Source organism: Anoplopoma fimbria, chromosome 12 (assembly GCF_027596085.1).
Source record: "Anoplopoma fimbria isolate UVic2021 breed Golden Eagle Sablefish chromosome 12, Afim_UVic_2022, whole genome shotgun sequence".
NCBI lineage: Eukaryota > Metazoa > Chordata > Actinopteri > Perciformes > Anoplopomatidae > Anoplopoma > Anoplopoma fimbria.
Window position 1 is genome coordinate 16,434,876 of NC_072460.1, and position 23,262 is coordinate 16,458,137.

At 40.1% G+C, this 23,262-nt stretch overlaps 1 protein-coding gene across 1 annotated transcript; it reads left to right on the forward strand.

Annotated features, from left to right (window-relative positions):
- The first annotated feature begins 631 nt into the window (after positions 1–631).
- Positions 632–21,926, forward strand: lima1a (LIM domain and actin binding 1a). The gene is made up of 11 exons (XM_054609038.1): positions 632–799; positions 3,028–3,215; positions 4,147–4,192; positions 7,791–8,246; positions 16,238–16,304; positions 17,705–17,799; positions 18,696–18,761; positions 18,928–18,979; positions 19,363–19,427; positions 19,527–19,660; positions 20,146–21,926. The coding sequence occupies exons 2-11, from the start codon at positions 3,091–3,093 to the stop codon at positions 21,227–21,229; spliced, it is 2,190 nt and encodes a 729-aa protein (XP_054465013.1). The 5' UTR covers positions 632–799; positions 3,028–3,090; the 3' UTR covers positions 21,230–21,926.
- The last annotated feature ends 1,336 nt before the right edge of the window (positions 21,927–23,262 follow it).

Genomic DNA, 23,262 nt, shown 5'->3' on the forward strand with positions numbered 1-23,262 from the left:
AAGAACATTTTTTAAAAGATTAAAAGGGAAAAATAATTGATTTTTTTTTTATCAACAAGAGTAGTTTAAAAAGAGGATATGGGAGGCAGAGTGGACCAGTCCAAGTCTCAAATCAAAACTGGAAATGTCTTCATTACCTTGAGAATTCTTCTAAACTTTTTTTTTTTGTTGTAATAATTTAGTTCAGTAAGATCATCTTCACAAGTTATCACCACTTCTATGATCTATGGAGGGTAAACGCAACTGCCAGAAATGAAAAGATAAAGTTAATACAAACACTTGAAAACAGTAAAAAAAAAAAAAGAAATACTTTAAAAGGCTCTAAAAAAATAAAAAAAAATCCCCGCTCCTCCTTTTTTGAGAGCAGTCATGCAGTAATGTGAATGAGTCACATCCTCTTAAGTCTCGACCTTGTGAGAAAGTAGGCAGTCAATTTCCAGGAATCCAGTGTGGGATCGCCCCCTGCCCCCCCACCCTCTCAGCCCTCCCCCTTCCTCTTCCTCCCTGCTGCTTGTCTGCCATGTTGGCTGCTCGTCTCACATACCTCCAGGCTGCTCTCACTGGACGCCGCTGATTGGACGAGGAGGGAGAGAGCTCGTACCTGTCAGGTGGAGGTTATCGCTGCTTCACTATTGGCTGCTGGGAGTTAAATGGGAGTGTTGGGAGCTCCTCCTTCTTCCCTTGTCTACTCAAGAGCACCGGTGGCAGCAGCTGGGGAGTGAAAAAGAGAAGGAGAGAGACAAGTAGCAGACATCTGAAACCCACGCCAGGGAGTAAAACAGCTGTGATAGTCACACAGGTAGGCGGTGTTAAAATGTTGCCTTCTTCTTTTTGACTTTGACTATTTTCATTTAACCGTGTGTTTCTTTTAACTTTTATTTTCATTTGTGTTGATATAAAAATGAGGCACCCTGTCGTTAACATCAGGGTTTTATAGTTACTGATACTGTGGTCCTTTTTGTTAACTTTGACACATGACTTTGAAACTTTGCATGAGTCTGTTTTACATGCTGCTTTGTTTCTAATCTAAACCTTGTGATAGAGGACATGTTTGTCTGGACAGAGTCACTGTCATTGTTCACTTTGTATTTGACCTGGTAGGAGATCATTTGTGATCCTGGGCGTGGTGATGATGTGAGTTTGAGATGAATCTAGTACATGAAAACGTCAAATATTCAATTAGTTGATCGACAGTCAGATAAAAACATTTGGGAATCGATTGTTTTAAGTCATTTATGAAGCTAAACAATAGCTGTTTCCTCTCAAATGTAAGGATATGCTGCTCATCTGTAATTTTAAACTTAATATCTTTGGGTGTTAGGACTTTTAATCAGACAAAACAAGACATTTAAAGACCTTAAATTGGGCTCTGGCCATTTCCACTATTCTCTTTTGATTTAAAAAACAACAACAACAAAAGATTAAAAAAATCAGAGTCATCAGATAAGAGACTTTAATGGAGTGTAGCAGTTATCAAATCCATGTGGTTGGAGAAATGAACCAACAATTCCTAATTGGGCAACATCCGCGCGCGTGCGTGTGTGTGTGTGTAATCGTTGAAGCCATTTTTAAAGCAAAACTACCAAACATTTGAAGGTTTTAGCTTCTAACATAAAAATGTAAATTAAATGGGCTTTGATCTGATATGGTACACAAATGAAAAACCTTTTTACTTTACTCTGATGTTTTGAACACAAAATGATCCTTAGTTGTAGCCTTAATGCAGTTCTTTCATATACAAATACTAAATCACCTTATCAGTTGTAAAGTTATTTTAACAACCCCAGTGGCCCGGGCTCAACACTAAGTTTTAAAAGTGGTTGTCAGACTGTAAACCAGGTGTCAGCTTCAGGTTACCTCCACTGAAAATATGGTTGACATTTTTATATTTTAAGTAATTCACTACTTGATGTGTCACTTATTGAGGTTTATGCTGTACTTGCTTTCCAGGGTCATTTATTTTTTATTTTTTATCCAGCTCAAAGATGAAGGGATACTTAGCCTGCCAAGGCTTAACAAATAATCCTTATTTGTTCAGGTTAATCTGGTTCTTTTGTCTGTTAAAACAGTTTTTATATTTGTTTGTTATGTTGACGGGTTGGTAGAAATCTTCGCCCCACAGTCAAACAACTTAATTTGTTTGCAGCGTTGTCTGGTTCCAGTTTTGACATTGAAAGCAATATTGTAATATCACCAATGCAACAAAGGAAAATGTATTTATTTTGGGGTGCATGTTTTGCTGTTTGCTGTCCATATTTCTCAAAATGGCAAGCAACACTTACGGAGGAGCCCTGGTGGTGGTGTAATATTGAACATAAAGCAAACAGTGTTGTAGGAATTAACGAGCCGCAACATCCCACAATAGTCCACCTGCTGGGTGACGTGGAGGCCCGGAGGCCCCGTCGTCACCAACCCTCTCATTGACCTCATTGTTTAATTCATCCGGAGCGTGTTTAACTCAAGGGTGACAGTTATTTTTTTTTTGTTAGCTGCCGGTGCTGCTGCATGTGTCTGCATGTCCTCAGCCTTGAGGGTTTGTAGTTGTGGAAGCACGTAGAGGCGTGCATATGTGTGTGTGTGTGTGCGTATGAGTTTACAAGAGGGTGTTTGTGTGATGCAGGCGTATCAGTTGTCTTGTCTGCTGGTAGTCGCCCTCAAGGCTCAGTTAAAACAGTCACACAGGGAACAGATGGTCAATGGATGTGTGACGCGCTCTATTGACTTTGTGACTCACACAGTCAAATGTGAGTTTGGCAACAATATATTGATCTCTGGGTGAGATTTTGTACTGATGTAAAAGCCAAACAGGCACGTCTGGAGCTGATCTAAAGCCTGTGTTAAACTACGCATACGTGTGAAGAAAAGGGGCAAGTATGACATTATCTAGCAGTGTGTGAAGGGAAGTGTCATCTAGATATTAAATGTACAGGAAGGGTGTTCCTTTCAGCTTTAACTGTCCAGTTTTAGTGCTACAGAAGAGTTGTTTTTCATGTGGCTCAGTGTGTCCCTCTTTTTGTGTCCTCTCAGAGTTACGACGTGAGTTCCTGGAAAGCTGACAAGACAAATTGATCGATCAGACGTTCAGCAAAGATGGCCTCCGCCGCTCCATTCAGCCGCAGACAGTGGGCGTCCCAGTCACTGAGGGTCACCGCCAAGGAGATGTCCATCGTCTCTACCCGAGGGAAAAACAACGCCATTGCAGAACGCTTCTCCAAGTGAGTCTAACCTTCGCTCACTCTGCCCCTCTGGCTTCAACCGCAAGAATAATAAATAATTCACCAGCAGCCACTCAGCAGATAAGTCTTTTTTGTATCTCTAACTTCAGAAATTAGGTCATGGGTCTTCCTTTCTTGCCACTCTCTACCAGCTTCCTCTTTCCTTTAAAATAATCCCACCATCAGCTTTAACCAGTTACTACAGTTGTCATTTTTAGGCTGACACACTTTTATATTACTATAAGCGCATCAACATTCAAGGCTTTCCTCTTTTACCTTGTTCAACATATCAAGTTACTTATTTGTGAGTTGAGAAGGTAGTTGCATGGTGGAATGTTTCCTCACTGCACTTACTCCATCTGACCACTAGGAGATAGTACTGCTCTGTCTAAGGGTAATAAATAAACAGTTTACATCAACTGTAAACTTTTTTTTTTTTTTTCTTTTTAAGTCTCATAATCCATTTGTTTGATTAAATAATCTTGCAACATACTGACATATTCTTAAAATCCACTTAAATTTAATTACATGTTTTGTGGTATCATGAACCGGTGTGATCCTGTGGTCACACAATGAAAGAAAAAAACCTTTGCTCTTGTCTTGTGGAATTCAGGTCTCTTGAAACTTCTAAAACTTAACAATTTGAGAAGGCTAGAAGAAGTCTAGATTGTTCGTCTTTGCATTAGATGGAAAGGTGAAACCGAACATTAAATCTACTTGTCACTTCCTGTGCAACCTCACAGGAAGTCACAAGTGACTTCCTGGAATGTGGGCTAAATATTTTTCATTTGTAACATGAAATCATCTAATGTTTTAGAAGAGGAGCAGAGATATTATTCATATTAGATTCCTGCGTGTGTGGACCAGCAGTTTGCGATGACGGGATCATAATAAATGTTCTCCCATTCACTCCCAACTTCCTCTTCCTCAGGTACCAGCTGGCAGCAGAGGAGGGAAATGCAGAGAAGAGGAAAGCGGTATGTAACTTATTCAATATGAAACATGTCAGGAGTCACTCCTTCACTGTGGTGGCAGAAGTATTCAGTTACTTTACTCAAGTAAAAGTATATATAATATACTACAACACATCACTTTAAGTAAATGTCTGCATTCAAAATTTGACTTGAGTAAATTAGTACAGTACTATCAGCAAAATGTACTTGAGATATAAAAAGTAAAACTACTCATCCTGCAGAATGCTACAAGATTACAGAGCTCACAAACTCCTTAAAAATTATAGTTTTTGATTTAATATTAAACAGTTACTTAAATATGTCAAATAAGGGATATCACGTGGACCAATACTTCGGTACTAAGTTGATTAAATATAATAATCATATGATCACAGTCCTGCAGAGCTAAAAACTTAAGTTAACAAAGGTTGCCTTGAGTTTCATAATATGTTCAATCTTTATGCAGTTAAAACGAGTATTTGCGAAGGTAAAATATAATATTGTTTATGTGTTAAAATATTTTTGGGGGTAAGAAACTTGAATAAAGGCAGTAGTTAGAAGGAATTTTTTTCATAGCAATATATAACAAATATAAGAGGGAATTGTGTCCAGTTAACTTCCTAACACTATCTCATAGTGTTATTGTTTTGTCTTTTTTACTGTAGTATCAAATTTGGTACCTAGAATTATGTAATTTCACAGGTGGTGGTCTCGAATACAAACTTTCTGGCATCGTGTATTTAAAAAAAAAAAAAAAAAAAAAAAAAAAAAAAAAGCCCTAAATCCGGAGTCCATGCAGGTTTTGGGGGAATTGAGGTTTCTCACTTCTCAGCTACACATTTTGCTTTTTTCTCTCTGCAACGTCTGATGTTGGAGATCTTTGCAAACTTGTTTGCCTTTTAGTTGCATTCAGTGTACATTCCTCAGATTCTGTTATTGTTTTTGTGCTTTATTTAGGTTTAAGGACATTTAAAACTCCTCTGACTTTTCCCCATGAGGTTCACATTTGTGGTTTTGAAACAAATTTCTCAACAACTACTGAATTGTCGTCTTGAAATTTGGTTCTGACATTCATGTTCCCGTCAGGATGAATCCTAAGAACTTTTTTGATCCCGATACTTTTCCTCTAGTGCCATCTTCTGGTCCGAATTGCAATTTGTCCACTTCATTGGCGCCTCAGCTGTACTTTATCTTATGTTCTTATTGGCAAATATTTCCATGCTTATTTACTCTTAGTCTTTTTGTGTTGCTGGTTACCTCCCAGTATTTTTGAACACAGTACATTATGCAGAAATTTTGTGATTGTGGTTTTGTAATGTTAATTTTTGATCTGGTTTTTTTTCTATGTTGTCATTTCTGAAACTAATTAGTGTTCTGTAGCATTTTCCCCACATTTCTCTCCATAGAAAAAGTTAATCGAGTAGGGACAGAAAGGTATTCAAAGGTGTTACTGTCGAACTAATCCCTTTTTTAAAATAAATAAACAGAGAGATTCAAGGAAGTCTTATCAGAACATTATTTATCCAGGTTTCTTCTCTCTGCAGTTCTTTGTGAGTTTTTTTTTTTTTTTTTTTTTTTTTTTTTTTTTTTTTTTTTTTAACCCCCCAAGCATGCTCTCTCCTGTTACCTTTTTCTCATTTCCTGGACTTATTTTCCCTCTTTCCCTCTCTGACTGTCTCTGTTTCTGATTTTCTCTCCCTCCCCGCCCCTCACTCCCTCACTAACTCCACTCCCTCTCTGTTTCCGTCCCTCCTTCCTCCCCCCTGTTGTAGGAGGGGGGGTCGGGCTAGTTACTTCATGCTGCTCTGATCACTTCTCAAGGCGTTCACATCTGGGACAGCTTGTAGCCGTCCAGCAGACTCACTCAACACACACATTCATTTTAAACACACAAAACCAACTGGACAGCCGAGTCTTCAGCGTCTCTCTCAGGTTTTTAACTCGCTACTTTACTTTGGAGTGTTTTCCAGCTTTTTGTTCTGTAACTTGCAGATTCAGGTTTAGAGACTTGCATGCTGAACAGCTCTTTGTCTTTCTCCTTCCTTCTGTCATTCATAGCTGAAAGTGTTTGCCTGCATGAATGCTAACATGTAGTTTAATATGTGTGTGTGGGTGGGTGTGTGAACAGTGTTACAGATGGTGTTTTAGCTTCATTCAGCAGTCTGAGGACCAGGTGGCGTCACTCCAGCATCGATGGAATTTATTGAACAAACTAAAAACAGATTGAAGGAGCAGCTAACACCCGTGTGTGTGTGTGTGTGTGTGAGAGAGAGAGAGAGAGAGTGTGTGTGTCTTTGCCAAAGCTTTAATAGAAATAGTGAGTCATCCTGTTCTAAATTGTTGTAGTGTAACTGTTTGTGTTGCTGGCAGTTTATCTTCCGCCTTCCCACTTCTCTGTTTAAATACTCATGCATTCAAAGTCATTCTTAAATGCTCTCATACTGCACATCTGCACGAGAGGATATCAGACTAATCGATTAAGCAAACTATTTTACTGAATGTGAAAGTCAACTGAGTATATGTTGGGTTTTTGATTGTCGTTTGAACACCTCACCTAAGGTTTTTGATATGTTGTAAATAGAAATGTTTCACTTTTTGGATATATTACAGACAAGTGATTGACTTTTATGCTTAAATTAATGGAATTAATCTTAATGTATTGTCACAAACGCAACATAAATTACAGCTCTCTTCTAGATCTATAACCTGTTGAGTTGAAGTTGAAATTATTAGTTTAACTTGGTTCTTTTTTTGGATCAACAGAAAACTAATTGGCAGCTATTTAAAAATCGAGGTCATTTGTCAAACAAAAATGTGAAACATTTAGCTTCTCAAATATGAAAATGTTATGCTTCTCTTTTTACCTATGTGATAGTTGGTAAGTAATCTCAAAGATTTGTATTAAAAGAAAAGTCTGTTACATCAGTATGTATTGCTGGATGAAGTTACACAATACTGAATGAGGCAATGACCCACTAATGAAATCTCTTAAATGCTCATTTCGAACTGGGTGTCTGTGGGGACATTTCTGGGAAAATTTGCAAACGGCCCACAGTAAGGGAAATGAGATTTAAAAAAACCTGCAATTACTGATTATCCCCATAGGGGCCTCCAAAGACAAATTAGATCTTTTGAAATCGTAACAAAATATTTTTGGACAAATTACTTGTGTTTCCGGATTAATAAAAAAATAACCAAATTAAATAATAATGAAAATAATTCCAGTCGTACATGCACCGTCCTGCTGCTGGAAATACTCGCTCCTGCTAAAAATAGTCCTCAACAAACACAATAGTGCCTCCTGCATGCTTAAAATTGCAGTGACCAGCTGTTTTGGAAAAAAAAAACAAGTCTTTTTGAAAAATGAAACCAAGAATCTAACTTTATTTGTGAGCAATTTTTATAAGATTTGGTTCTGCTGAAGGAACCAATGTGTTTGGAGCTGATGGCTACAGACTGGGAGTGTCAAAGTATTTAGTGATGAACACGTTGTTGGTTTGGACTTTAATGAGATTTAATAACTATTACAGATACAGAATGTTATCAGCCTCATCTTTTGGACAATTTAGTGTTAATCACTAAGTGCAAAGTGCTTATTTATATTTTCTATTTTTCTCTGCAGGTTGCAGAACCTCTTCCCTCCACACTGCGCAGCGGGAATCTGAGTGTTTTAAAGAAACGCTGGGAACAACCACAACAAAAACAGCAGCTGTCCTCCAGCCACAGACCCCAACCTCAAGCCTGCATCCCTGTTGACCATCAGCGCCACATCAGCCAACCAACAGGCCCCAAACCTGCACCCACATCACAGATTGAGAACCAGCCAGATACCTACAAAACCACCACACGCTCACAGGACCAGGATACTGAGCTGGAGACGCTGCTTCACTCTGAGACCAGCACCAGCCAGCTGCATTCTACTCAACACGAGGGTCCGACCAACATGGAGAAGCCCAGCAGAGATTCAGAGATGCAGGAGGGAGCAACGGCAGCTGAAGTGCCGGACTGTGAGAAGCCCAGTGTCCCCCTCAACAGCCTCAAGATGATGTTTGAGAAGGGAGAGAACCTGACTGACAAGGTGAGCCTTTCATTCTCACTGATGGTGACCAGCAGAGCGTCCTTTTTACTGTTGTGTAAACATGATCGATCATTTACTTTGGTTTCTTTATTTCATGTGTTGGACTTCTGTTCAACTGCTCTCTAACTTGAATGTTCACAGTATGGAGTCAAAAGTTAAGGAGGTGTAAGTTAAGAGACTTTAGTTTCATCTCAAACAGAACAGCATCGTGATTGGTTTAAGTAAAAAGTCCGCCTGTTCTCAAAGAGGCCAGTATTTTCATGCTGCTAGTCACATGGTGCAGCTTCACTTCATCATCCCTTATCTCATAACATACACACACACACACACTATCAGCTGACTTTCACAACCTCTCTGCAAGCATCAATGACCGGAGCTTCACGCACCCCGAGGCAGCTAATTGTTATTTGTGGAGCATAAAAAAAAATCCTCTAACGTCCAGTCATGCTTTTGCTTGAGGCGTGTAAAATGTAAAGTGCTCGTACTTGAGGTGTGACATGTTAACAACCACAATGCTGTGCGTCCTCAACACAGAGCGCCCATTTACAACAGGAAGAGAACATCACAAGCTATTATGAGGCATTAAGAAGCATACTGGTGGTTCTGTATGCAGTGAGTTCAAAATGAACCACTTACTTTGTGTTTTGCACTCTGCACTATACTGTACATTATCGATTTTATAAAATATGGCACCACAGTCATTTAAATTGCTATGGTCAAGGTCTTCATGTCAATAATGGATCATGGGAGTTGATCACTTGTAGTGACATGCCCTCAAAGATGAATCTCTCAAATATGCAGTTCCATTCAGCTCAAAGCCAATTTTTACGTCTATCAGCTCATTGTTTACTGCTTTTGTATTGTTTTGGTCCACTTTCGCTGCTCTTAGTGTTGTTTTTAGCTTTTTAGTGGAAAAAAAAAAGCTGTGATTAACCCACTTCGTGCTACCTGCAAAGCCTGACTGGATGCTGTGAGATGTGAGAACAGACAGCAGCTCCTGTAGCTCAGAGCCAACTCCCCAGGCAAACAGCCACTCCTCTAAAGAATTTCTGCTCGTCCATTCCTGTAAATGTTTTTTCTTCTTCTTATGAGCAGGAACATGTTTGTAGGGCAAACATATCTGGAGAAAAATCAAGCTCAAACACATGTAAGGATCTTTTAAAAAAAAAAAAAATCCCACAAAAAACGTGTCTGTCCAGAAGATGTTCCTAGCAACTAATATTCCTGACATGATCTGGTCGATCAGTTTAAAAGTAAGAACTCGCACTCAGAAAACAGTCAATATTTAGCATTATTTTATCTTGATGGATAAACGTTGTCGGGTATTAGAAGAACAAAAATCCTATTTTAAATGCTGCTGAAATAAATGTATCCACTGCGGTCACCCGCTTATGAATGAGCCTCTCAAACCCTGCCGTATTACGAGGTGATATCTTTGATGAAACTTCAGCGTACTGTGGTCTAAAAAAACTCATGGTTTTGAAATGTTTATCTCATTAGTATCTTAGTGTGCAAGTATTTCATTGAGCTCCCGGGTGTTCATGCTTAATGTCTGTAGCTCGCAGTCAAAAGATAAGTTTCCCACTGAAGACGTAAATCGTTAAACTTCAGACTCTATATACACACTTACATTTTTTTTACAAAAGCTTGACTATTTCCTAAAACAAGAGTTTGCCTTCATTCACTTTCTTGCCAAGACTTGGATGAGAAAATCAGAACTACTCTAACAGCTGTGCAGTAATATGAAGTTGCAGCTAGTAACCTTATCTTAGCACAAAGACTGGAAACAGGCTAGCATGGTTGTGTCGAAAGCTAACATTAACCACCTAAAGCTCACTAATTTACTAATTGTAACTAGCTTTGTTTAATCCTTACTAAAGTGTAAAAATGACACGTTGTGGTTTTATTTGGAGTTATGTACCCGTCAGCCAGGCAAGCTGTTTACAGCCTTTATGCTAAGCTAACTGGCTGCTGGCTGTGGCATCATTGTATTGTACAGCTTTGAGAGAGAAATCCCCCTTTTAATGTATTCTAAGTGTTTTTCCCAAAATGTCAAAATAATTCTCATAATCTTCCTCAATCTGGAGTAAAAAGGGCATTTGTTGAGGACTATTTTCATCTGCGGATTAATCCACATTAGGTGCTCCAGTGAGGACTTGCAGCAAGAGGATGGTGTATGTTGGATTGAGAATAAGAAATATGCAGAATATCACAAGACTTTAAACCTAAAATAGTTAGATCTGTGACCAACAAAGAACTGCTTCCTGCCAAAAATCTGTAGTCAGAAAAAAAAAGAAGAGATCTTTCATCGCAGGACTGACCACCTACAGTATGTGGGCTTTAAAGAAAGTGAGATTGGGGAGCTCCTTTTGGAGTATTTTACTGCATAATGCATAGTTGTCTTACTAAAAGAGGGATTGTTTAGGGAAATCATAGAGCAGTAATACGAGTTATAAGATCTAGTTCTTGTACAATAGCGTTCACTGTAACGCTGAGGCCGGGCCTTCGGCTTCTCTTTGTTTAGCTTCTTCTCGGGGCAGATGATGTAATGGTGTCGGCTGGCCGGCTCATGACTGCAGACAGCTGATCTGCACTCTGAGCCTCTTCAGACTTTCTTCCCCCTACGGCCATCAAAGCTCCACTCTTCCCCTCCCCAAATCATCAATCATCTGTTGTCCACTTCTCAGCTCCTCGGTCAATCTCCTCCCTGTTTTCTCTCTCAACCCTCCCTCCTCAGGCTAAACCTCGATCTCCACTATCTCCTGTTTTTTTTTTTTTTTTTTTCAACATTATGGCTATAGTGGTAGCAATGTCGGTCGATCCTCAACTTTGGTCCACATGGAAATATCCTATCAACTATTTTATGGATTGACATGAAATTTTCCACAGAGATTCATGTTCCCAAGAGGATAAGTCCTACAGAATTTGGTGATACCCTCACTCTTTATTTAGTGCCCCCAGCAGGGTTAATCCAGTGAAAATATCTTAACTTCTACTGTATGTAATGGCACAACATTTTTCACAGACATTCATATTCCTGAAAAAATAAATCCTAATGACCGGATAACTCTGCATTGCTGTTGGCCCTTAAGGAAAAGTCAGAGGTTTATATCAACCTGTGAAATATCTAAGATTTTTTATATATACAAAGATAAATCCTAATGACTAGATAACTCCAACTTTCCCCTCTTTCCTCAACACTTATTTGATGGATTACCAAGAATTGGTTTGGAACATACATTCATGTTCCCATCAGGATGATTTTGTAATAACTGATAACTAATGTAATTTTTTAATTTCTGGCCATTTTAATTGTTTGAATGACCAAATGCCTGCAAAGCTAGTGACATTCCCTTTGGCCTCAATTTGAGTTTAGTGCTTTTTAACAAATGTTAGCATGCTAACATGCTTAACTAAAATGATGAACATCAAACCTTTAAAAACATTAGCATGTCAGCAGTGTGAGAATGCTATCCTGTTGAGGAGTTGCATTGCTGTAGATAATTTGATTCATTGTCTCCACCCCCCTCCCCACTCACTCCCCTCCTCAGGCCGGGGAAGCATGCAGTCATGAGGCGCTCTGAAATTAATTGAGCCTCACCCTGCTTTCCTAGAAAACCAGCCCCTCCCTCCCACACACAGCTCAGCCCCACCTATCCTCCCCTCCTTCCTTTACTCCCACTGTCACCCCCTGCACCAGCTGCTTCCCCCACCTCCTGTCCCAAATGACTCCACCCTGAACGCCAGCCGCTTTATTCTGAGGCTGGGGGACCGAGACACAGTATAAACAAAAAACTGCACACACCCACACCCTCTGAACCATCTGTAACACCATGGCACACTTTGCCTCCCCCCTCCCGTCATCATCCCCATCTTCATCTGGCCACACCCCCCCTTTTAGCAGCTCCCCCCTTGGAGCACCTGCTCCCTGTCGCCTTTCCTATTCCAACCCAGTCTATGTTCCCTCCTCCCAATCTCCATCTCGCCTGTCATAAGCCAGATCGGGGCTGCTCTTCTCAGTCTGTGCCTCCTCACTGCTGGTGTAAAAGTCTGCCGGATTCAGTCATACGATCCCTCCGAACTGGCTTCACCTCCCGGCTGACTTTTATCCCTTGTGGCCTTTTTTCCTCGACCGCCTTCACAAAAAGGTAGCTATGGTGTTTCCATTCAGATCGTTCAATATGGGGTTTCTTGCTCTCTTTGTTTGGTCTCTGAACAGCCAGCCGGCTTCGTTACCCTGAGACACACTGTCTACTTTTGCTTTTTTTGGCCTGTTTTTGTTGACTTCTCTGTCAGATTAGGATGTTTTCTCTGCAGCTGAAAGAGGCCTTTTAGTCGACCCGGCTTCAGAAGTGCTTGTAATGAAAACAGCCTCTCAAAGGCCTCTTCATGGGCTAACTTTATCAGTGGCTCCTTTGAACTGTGTCGGCTCACTTTGAATGATATTGTGTGTCTTGGGTATAGTCCCATGTTTAAAAGCTTTTAACTCATGACTCGGTTCCCTTCCTCTTCTGTCTTTGTTTCGCATAATGTAAGAGCATCTTATTGTTGTAGGTGAACTGTGTGTGAGTGTTAGGGTGGGGTTATCACAGCAAGGCAGTCTGTAAGAGAGCTTTAATAGTATCAGGATTAGCGGCAGATTCTTTGTCTAGCCCAATGATCAAACCTCCTGAGACCCAGCCCGGTCTCGCATGGCCCGGCTGCTTGTTTACACACACACACACCCCCCCCACACACACACACACACACACACACACACACACACACACACACACACACACACACACACACACACACACACACACACACACACACACACACACACACACACACACACACACACACACACACACACACACACACAGAGAGAGCAATCCAGTCTCAGACACCCCCTGTCCTACAAAGCTTCACCCCCGGTCTCTGGAAGATAATCCACCCTCGGGAATAGACCCATTATGATGATGACGACCGTTTCTTTTGTTGTGATTTTTACTCTGTTCTCCAGTGCCAGACACACTCTGAATCATAACTGAACACTATTGAACAGATCCTGCGTGTGTTACCATATATATGAATTATTTATGACTGCGTGCTTGTATGTTTAACTCACTCCTGAGTAAGATGCTCAGATTTGGCAAAGATGACATCGTCTGCGATGGCCTCATGCTCGTACTACTCACCTGATAAAAGAAAAGTGGGGGCTCTTTGGATTAAAATATTCTAAAGCTTGAAGCTGCTATAAGATTAACAATACATTAAATGACTACATGTTTGGGTCATAGACTAATTTACAGACTCAGCAGTTCCCCTCCATGTGTTTCTCGACCAAATGTTTTATTTTTTTGTCACAGATTTCAATTTCAGATTTGTCAAATTTGCCTCAGAAGGCTTCACAATCTGTACACATGCGACATCCTCTGTCCTTCCCTCACATCGGCACAGGAAAAACTCCCCTAAAAACCCCTTTAACAGGGAGAAAAAGGAAGAAACCTATGGGAGAACGACAGAGGAGGGATCCTTCTCCCAGGATGGACAGAATGCAGTAGATGTCATGTGTACAGAATGAACAGCATAACAGAGATACAACACATTCAATGTATATGACATAAATGATTCATATAATAAGACTACTTATAATAACAGCAGCAATTATTACAGTAGAATTATGAAAAAGCCTTTGACATATAAAACTGCGTAACTGATAACCAGAAGGAACTCTTATTCAACGAGAGTATTTCACTAACGGGAAACTGTCGCAAATTTGCAGGTATGAACACTTTGGCTGCAATTCTTTTTTTTTTTTTTTTTTTTTTTTTTTGCAGGCAAGTATTTCACACTTGAGTGTTTATTTGCTAGCCTCCAGTGTGTATGCAACTGTTTGCAAAAACAAGTTCACCATTACAATGTTAATGTTGTGTTTACAGCTTGTCCCCAAAGTGTCCAATAATCAGTAGTTGCAGGCTTAAGTTATTGGTTCAGTACTACATTTAGTTTGTCAATTTATATTTTTTGACTTGAACTAAGCATACATGTGACATATTAACATCCAAGCACAAGATTGTGCATGTTGTTTAAAGCATTAGGCTCTATATGTTTTTATATTGTCATTAAATTAAATGACACAAACCAACTAAAAAAACATCCCAAAGCCTATTGGTTCCCACCTGAAGATGTTTATAGTTAAATTAGTCACAAATGTATAGATTTTATTTTTTTGGGTGTAGCTAAAAATGCTAAGCAACAGTGTTTTGTTGTTTGATAGACATCTAGTGAGAAGAAGCCAAACCTGCTGCAGTACTGAACCATGATTCAGTCATCTTCAGTGAGAACTGATGAGCAGTCACTTGTCTGAAACATACTCTCACCTCAACTTCTGCTTTGTTTACTCTTGTGAAATCTTGCTCAATTTGTACTTGGATAAGATAAGATAATCCTTTATTAGTCCTGCAGCGGGGAAATTTGCGGGACTACTTGCTGCAGCCTGCAGACACTCTGAGCCTGTCAGGACCCAGTGGGAAGCTCTCAGGTGTTCATCAGGTGTTTAAGGCCAGAAAACAACCGAGAAGTGATCAGTGGTGAAATTAAGAGTGCATTTTACTTAATTTATTTCAATTGTGTGCTACTTTATACGTCACTTCTATTATATTTCAGAGGCAAATATTGTTCTTTTTACTCCTCTGAATTTATGCAACAGCTTTAGTTATAAATTAAGATTCTTTTTAATTTTTCTTTTCTATCCATTAATCATCTCCCAATTGCTCAGATTTATTCCGGGACCAGTTTGAAGGACCCGATCACAAACTTCAATGAATAAGGAGGTTAAAACTAACTTCAGTATTGATAATCTAATAGTGTAAAATATTCTAATATATAATTTGCAGATTGTTCAGAAGAGTCTATCTAGTCTTAATAAGAGCCACTTTATCCGGGACTGAAAGACCGTGCTCATTAAAAGATTGTTTAAGAATCCACATCGATATTAGACATTATCACTGGGCTATTATAAGGAAGAAAAAAAAAAAGCTGATAAATCGTGCTGCAGAGAGGTTTAAGATGTAATGGATAATTCCACGACAACAACGTTAAATCTACAAGTATCAACGTCTAAACCAAGAGATTTAAAGTAAGGTCGACAGTATGACCACATACTCTGCGTAATTGGTATTTTTACTGAGGTGAAACTGAATCTGTAGTAAACTCAGAAGGGCAAACTACACCTTAATGGCCACTTTAGTGGTGAAACTGTTGAACAGGTGTTTGGACCTTCGATGTTTCTCACAGACTGAAGGCTAAATGAGTACAAGCGTAATCTGACCTATTGTGTAATCTGTACGTAGGTGTCCTCATGTTGGCCCAAATGTTGGTGGGAGTGGTTTGGATGCTGCTGGAGAGTTGAGACTTGAATGTGACTTCACCAGATCAAATTGTATTTATTTAAGGGGGGGAGCGCAGGCAACAGCTTTAAGACATGTACTCTTTTTAATTGAGTTATCTGTTTCCTTAGAGACTGAAAAGGGACACACTCATGAGCCAAATCAAGTTTAAGAAGAAGATCTTGGTTAAATGATCTGATGTTTTCTTTTCAGGTTTATTATTGGCAGATCTGAACTTTCAGTGTAAAACCACAAACTATAAATGATCAGTTTAATTTGTTTTCTGGCCGGTGGTTGTTGACAGACGGGGTTTCTGTCTGAGGCTCTGTCTCTCTTGAGCTTATAAAGGGATTAAAGTGGTTTGGACTGGACCAACACACACACACACCCCCACAACCTCTGAGTCTCTCTTGTCCTTGCGTGTCTCTACACTTTGATCTTCCTGCTGGACAGTGTTTCTTCCAGCCTGTTTGTTCTGCTGGCTGAAACATGTGAGCATCAGCAGGCTGTATTCGTTTACAGAGGTCATGCAGGACGCTCTGAAGTTGTTGTTTTGTCCTTTGACTTCTGATTTAATGCCGTGTGTCTGATTGTACGTATTTTTTTTATTTTTTGCAGGTTTCCAAAGAGCAAACAAGCAGAGGAAACAGCGGTGATACTGCCAACATGGACCAGCTACTAGGAGGTACATTATTCTTTTGGTTTGTTAGTTTTTTGGCATTTTATGCATTTTGTTAGAGAGATTAAATTAATTGGAGTGAGAGATGGGGAACAATATGCAACAAATGTCTGTGGCTATACTCACTCACTCACTCAGACCCTACATTTGTATTTTTGCTTATTGTGATGTAATTTCTTGGAGTATCTTGAAATGCTTAATTTCCCTAAAATCTGTACATAAGATCATGTCATTTAGGTTAATTAACTGAAATAATTGATACAATTATTGAAATTGTGTCATTAAAAAAATATATTAAAAAAATCAAATTTGTCAAAATAAGAGCAGAAACTTTTTGATCCAAAAGATTTCCAAATATAGAAACATGAGCAAAATATGGAACATGATCATAACAATGAGAATATCTCAAAATCCAACTAAAGAGTGCAAAGGTGTTTTGATTATTTCCCCAGTACCTTCATTGATATTTTTGTGCCAGCATGTTCCACATTTAACTAGGAGACTATATAATTTGTGATGCTGTTATGACTCTAACTGTCTGTCTGCTGAGCAGGTACTGTACAGTTGTTTTTAGGCATTTTATTTGCTGAAAGCCCCTGCCTGCAAACAAGATGAAAACTTAACAGTAAGGTTTGCGACCGGAAAACAAAACAATGAGCAGAGAGTAGCTGAATCCACGCTTAACTTTCTGGTGATCCATTGTTTACATATAAATAATAATAGCTGCTTTAAAAACAAATGTTAAAGCTAATAGATATGTATTTTTTGTCAAAAGCAAAAACTTCCACTGCCCCAATGTTCTCACATTTGCAAAGCCTTGAGCTGCACATCCAGCATTCTTGGACTTGTCGGTCACAAAAACAATGTCCTCTACGAAGCACTTTGTGTTGTCCTGCCTTCCTCTGGATGGATTACATCCTTCCCAGAAGTGACCGCTGTAGAAGTACTGTGATAAGCAGACTGCTTCAGAGAGCACAGGAAGTCAGACGGCGCCCCCCCGTTTCCCTCCACACACTGCAACACCACTCCTGACCTCGCGTTACCATCAACATCCTGCATGACTAACCAGCACAGTCTGCACTCAGTCTGAGCTGGGATGGGTGGAAAAAATATGAATCCTCAACAGGAAAATAATTTGTCTTTTGATGCAGAACATTTCCAACAATTAATGGATATATTTTTTTAAATGCCGTCAAACTTACTTTTTAGTTTGCAAAACCAAAAATGCCGCACAAAGTATTTCTAGTTTAAAAAGAACAGATGTTCTTCAATCGAGGTCAACATTGCTCTAAAACCTCAGATTCAGTACACACTGCTGTGTAATGATCTGTGTTTTTAGGTTAAATTGTTACCATCAATCTTTTGCATCAGTTTTACATTCTCAGTATTGTGTGTTGTTGCACTAGATGGAACTCTCGCAGACTCGACTCCTCTCCGGGACAGGATGGCCCTCTACCAAGCTGCCATCTCCAAACAGGAAGTCCCTCCCACCTCAGTGAATGTGAGTACTCATGTCAATCATCCTCAAAAAACAATGCATTTCATTCCAGTAGCTCTAAAGTTTTTCTACAAACATGTTCACACCCACAAACGGTGGTGGACAAAGTACTAAGTATTCTACTTGAACAAAATTGGAGAAACAAGCAAGAGAATGCCGTATTTTGAAAATCCTCCAACAGAAAAACTCGGCCCAAAGTTATCACCTCTTTTTCAATGAAAGTAGTTAGCAGGACCAGCTCCAAAAAACACAAAATCTAGCAAGAAAGATGCCAAGTTGGAAACACGTACAGCCCGCCCATTCAGGCCTCCCTCTAAAACCACTCCTACTAAATTATTATGATAGATTTGAACCATTCATAATGAACTAACAACATGGCTATTGTTGGTACTCACAGCTGCCAATAGCCAAAACATTTTATTAACCATGATTTGGTGAATGGGTTGCGTGTAACAACAGAGCCTTCATGTATAACCGCTGCAGTTGGTGACCCACTTTCTTAAAAACTTAACCACACGTCAGGACTATTTTTACAGAGGAAATGGTTTAAGTTAAAGTATCAGCAGTGGGGGGAGGGAATTGTTGTGCAGCAGTTGCAATACAAGGTAGGAAAGAGTGCAAGTTATAAAAATATCATACAAATCCAAAATGTTTATAAGTAAGTGTATATGGTTCATGATCACGTCCATGATATTGCACGTAATGTCTCTTGTGTCCTGCAACACTTAATCTCGAAAGTGCTGCTTTAACTATAAATATTCTACTAGCTTTCAAGGTGACTGTTTTTGTTCTGTTTTCAAATTTCAATCACCCAAACCAACTCTGGACTGGAGCCAAGGATGAGTGTTCATGTATAAAGGAACACTGTTTTATACTTTTTTACCTCTTGTTTCTGTCAGAATGATCAGCTGGACGGTTTCTGTGGGAAGCAGAAGGAGAACGTTCCTCCGTGCACTCTTGACCTGGTGAGGGGTCCAACTTATTTTTGTGATTTCAAATGATTATAAATGACTTCATATTTCAGACGGGGTGGATGTTTTGCTTCATCGTTAATCTGTTAAGCATTCCACTTTGAAACATGCAACAGTTTGTGTATGCTCTCTTTACATCCATTTATTTTCCCTTTTCCAGAGTCCAGAGCCTGAACATAACAGCAGGAAAGTTTATACCTCGGAGAGCAACGGTAATTTACTTTACATGTCTTCATATTATGATTCCAGGTGATGGGAATTTTCTCCCCTAATGGAAACTTGGCAATCGGCCCATCATTAGAGGGCATGTATAGGGGTTTCTAATGGGAAAACAATATTTTAAGAGCTCAAATTAGATTGTTCCAAAGAGTTACTCAGAGATTAATTATACATTTGTTAGTATCTACTAGACACCATTTTGAGTACTATAGCACTATATCAACTGCTTAATTTGGGATTCCTGAGCTTCTAACATATCAGTCTCTAATAAAAGCAGAGGTCTTGACTTTTACACAAACATGTTAACGGCTCCATCTAGTGTTTAGAACACGTCTTTACCTTTTTCCTCATTCTGGTCATGTTGTGATCCCAACAGGCTCTGCTGCTGGTACTCCTTCATCCTCCAGTCAGAGAGACTCCTCCCAGCCCAAGACTCCCAAAGTAAGTCCTCACATGAGACAACCTGAGACGGGAAGATACACATTCGTGTGTTGTTGCTGTGAATTAATGAATGTTCTTTGTATGTGTGTGTGTGTGCAGAACTTCTGTCTGCCTGTGAGGGAGACCTGTGTGTCGTGTCTGAAGACGGTGTATCCTCTGGAGAGGCTGGTGGCCAATCAGCACGTTTACCACAGCTCTTGCTTCCGCTGCTCACACTGCAACACCAAACTGAGGTGAGACAACACAGAAATAATGATGGTTTCTAAAAGAGACGGAGGGAGGAGACTTGAGAGGTTATTTATTGACTGTTTGCTTACAGCAGTTTGTATCATGTTTGGTTACATGAATTTTTCAACTTCCAGTTCCCACATCTTTCGGTCAATGGGTTTTTGGTTAGATGCCTGAAATGAAGCCTGTGGATAACAAGCTTAAGATGTTTTTAAAAAATTCTACGATATAAAATATGTCAGTAAATATCCGTCTTGAGAATTTTTAAGCTTTGCCTTGTCATAAAAAAGCAGTTGCTAACAATGAGACTACTGAAGCTGTGCATATTGCACCCAATTATAAAACGACATCTCTACCCGCCAATATTATTTGGGAAAATGATCAACAAACTGTTCATTTAACAGTTTGATGGCATGAAAGACGAAATGATTTCTCACCTTGTCATAGCAGCTTGTTTGTATTTTCTAATTGCTTCCCTTTTTAAATTTAGTTTGGCGAACTACGCCTCCCTGCACAACAACGTCTACTGCAAGCCGCACTTCTGCCAGCTCTTCAAGGCCAAAGGCAACTACGACGAGGGCTTCGGCCACCGGCCCCACAAAGAGCTGTGGGAGAGCAAAGGGGAGAGCGGGGAGACCTCCCCACAGTCCAACACCCAGACCAAGATCCAGAGCCCGGCCCCGGTCCCGGCCCCAGACCTGGACAGCCCCAGTGTGGAGGATTCCCCGCTGGCTAAAGTCAACGTGCTGATGGCCACTATGGAGGCTCTGGGACAGGGATCATCAGAGAAGTCCGACAGACCCAGTGAGACCCGCAGGCTGAAAATCTCCTGGCCGCCACGGACAGAGCCCCAAGACACGACCGACCGCAGTGAAACCACAACAACCGTGGAGGAGGGGACCCCAGGTAAGCCCATCCGAGCCAAGTGGCCCCCAGAGGAGGACTCCCTCTCCTCACCCCAAGAGCAGACCAGAGAGACACCCTGCCTGCGCCGGACCTCCTCCCTGAAGGAGCGCAGCATGCCCTTCTCACTGGCAGGAAAAGCTCCTGCTCCCGAGGCCAGGAAACCGAGTCCGCCACCTCCTGTGGACGACGGGGAGCTCAGTCCTGAACCCTCCAGCATGGAGCTGCAGCACGCTGGGCGCTCCACAGACAGCCAGACTCCCACTGAGGACAGCTGCGTGGACCTCCACACCAGCTCAGGAGAGGAGGAGCAAGAGCAAGAGCAGGAGGCGGAGATGAACACTGAAAACATGCAGGAACATCATCTCACCAAAGAGGAAGACGACACCCCGGATGAACAACCTGAGGAGGAGGAGGAGGAGGAGGACGAGGAGAGGATGGAGGAGGAAGAAGACGAAGAAGCTGTGTTGGAAGAAGAGATGCCGCCTCTGAAACAGGAGGAGACACCGACAGACATCTCTTCTCCTGAAGGTGAGGTGGAGGCCAGCCGGTCGTCTAAGGATGTGGGGTTCTGGGATGGCGAGGAGGTGGAGCAGCAGGCGCTGACGGTGGAGGATATGATCAAACGAAACCGATACTACGAGGATGAAGAGGAGGAAGAGGATGTATAGACTGACTGACTGATAAACACGATGACAACCATGGACACTTGGAGGACTCCTTGCCATTCCTTCCTCTTTTTTTAGATGTTTTCTTCTTCTCTTCTTTATAGAGAGTTGCTGCAGTGTCTAGAGTGAACTCTACTGAACTCTTTATTTGTGCCTCTTTCGAACACTTTGAAATAGTTTTTACATGACTGTGTCGCTCTGACTGTTTTTAAATGTACAAAATTGAAAATTACACCCCATGTAACGAATGTCTTTAGCACAGAAATGTCCAAATTTTATGACACAGAGAATTATTTTTGTGTAATTTTTCTATTTTCATTGAATGCCTCCTATATCAATTGAAACAATTACATTGTCTTATTATTTTTCAAAGATGTGGGATTATAACAATAGCAATGTAAATTCTTAATGGAGTCACTTTTAATAGGAAAGATTAAAGAAGACGTGTTAAAACATGCCGCTCTGTTTTAAAAAAGTTAGCCCAGCACTTTGATCTGTTACCATTTTCTTCGAAATAGTGGGGTTGGTAAGTTTATGACTGTCTGTCTAGGAAACATCTGGGATCTTTCTCTTCTTTCCAGCTGCCATTCTGTATATACATGTTAAACTTAAAAAAACAAAAAACAACACCTGTTACTTTTCTTTTTCCGATTTCAAGAGTTGTAACTGGATCTGATGAATGTTGTACTGTTGTTTTTTTGTTTTTTTAAACCAGGGGACCAAATATCCTAGATTACTACTGTTTAAATAAATTGTTATAAAAAGTGATTTGTCTGAGTAACTTATCTTGTATATAATATTTCCCTGCACACGACTTTGCAGCCCATAATGGGTTTTAGAACACCTTTTATTACATTTTGGTTTTAATCACATTGATCAAAGGTCTTTCAGATGAGGTCAGACGCCAGTATTTGTTTGGTTCCTTATCATAAAGTGCCAAGTCGGATTTATTGGAGCCTCCAGACATAATTACAACTGCAACATTAATGTGAACGCCATTCACAAGTTTTTAATTATGATAATTCTGATATGATTGGAACACTGCATTAGTGCTTTGTGCTAATGTAGCATGCTAACATCTGGTACCTGGGACAGTTGCACACACTGCTACAAACATCGGAGAAGGACATGCTAAACAGTTAGTGACATATTGACTCTGCATACACACATAATGGGAAGGAGCTCTGCTTAAAGAATATATATATATTTTTTTTTTTACCTAAATCAAGCAAAAAAACATGTTAAAGCTGTACATGAGTGCATAATGCTGCTAACATTATGCTACCTGCACGAAAGTTGTGTTTGAGGGCATATCAATGCTGCTAATTACTCAAATGTCACTGAATCATTTTATGAGTCCACTCCAGCCGTTTGTATTCATTTGCATGGGGGAGCTTTTGCACTCTTACATGTGAAAACGATTTGTCTCCCTCTGGTGGATGAATTGTGGTACTGCACCCATCCTAAAGGCGTTAGCCATCAATACTTCAAATAGACCAATGGCAAGGTTTTCTCATGTAGTTTTTAAAGGGCTTAGGTGATGTGTCATTTGGTCATAAACCAAAGTGTTGAACAAAAAAAAAAAAAAAAGTGACCAGAAGGTGGCGCTAGAGGAAAAGTCAAGATCACAAAAGTCATAAGGATTCATCCTCTGGGGAGTGTTAATGTCTGAACCAAATTTCATGGCAATCCATCAAACAATTATTGAGACATTTCACTCAAAACAACCAGGAATACAGTGAAACTATTACTGCTTTTAAAAGAGACCTCAATAATATTTCCTGTTAAATGAAAAGTTATACAGATCATAGTCACATAAGTCTAAAATGGGTTGGAAATTGTTATGAATTAATGGTTAATAGGGCATTTACTAATGCTTTAGAAATACATAATATAAGCCATTAATAAGTACAACTTTTTAGGGTCGCCAGTTTGAGAGAAAACATCCTTTTGTCAGGTTTTAATCCTCCCACAGGTCACTTGTCTTTTTAAGCCTATTAGACCCTCTTATGGGACACTTCATTTCTGAAAAAGCA

What these genes read in the sequence shown, in the direction of transcription:
- lima1a (XM_054609038.1), top strand. Translation starts at nt 3,091, where the DNA reads ATGGCCTCCGCCGCTCCATTCAGCCGCAGACAGTGGGCGTCCCAGTCA. An exon ending in ATTGCAGAACGCTTCTCCAA is followed by an intron (nt 3,216 to 4,146) that starts GTGAGTCTAACC and finishes CCTCTTCCTCAG; the next exon opens with GTACCAGCTGGCAGCAGAGG. An exon ending in CACTGCAACACCAAACTGAG is followed by an intron (nt 19,661 to 20,145) that starts GTGAGACAACAC and finishes TTTTAAATTTAG; the next exon opens with TTTGGCGAACTACGCCTCCC.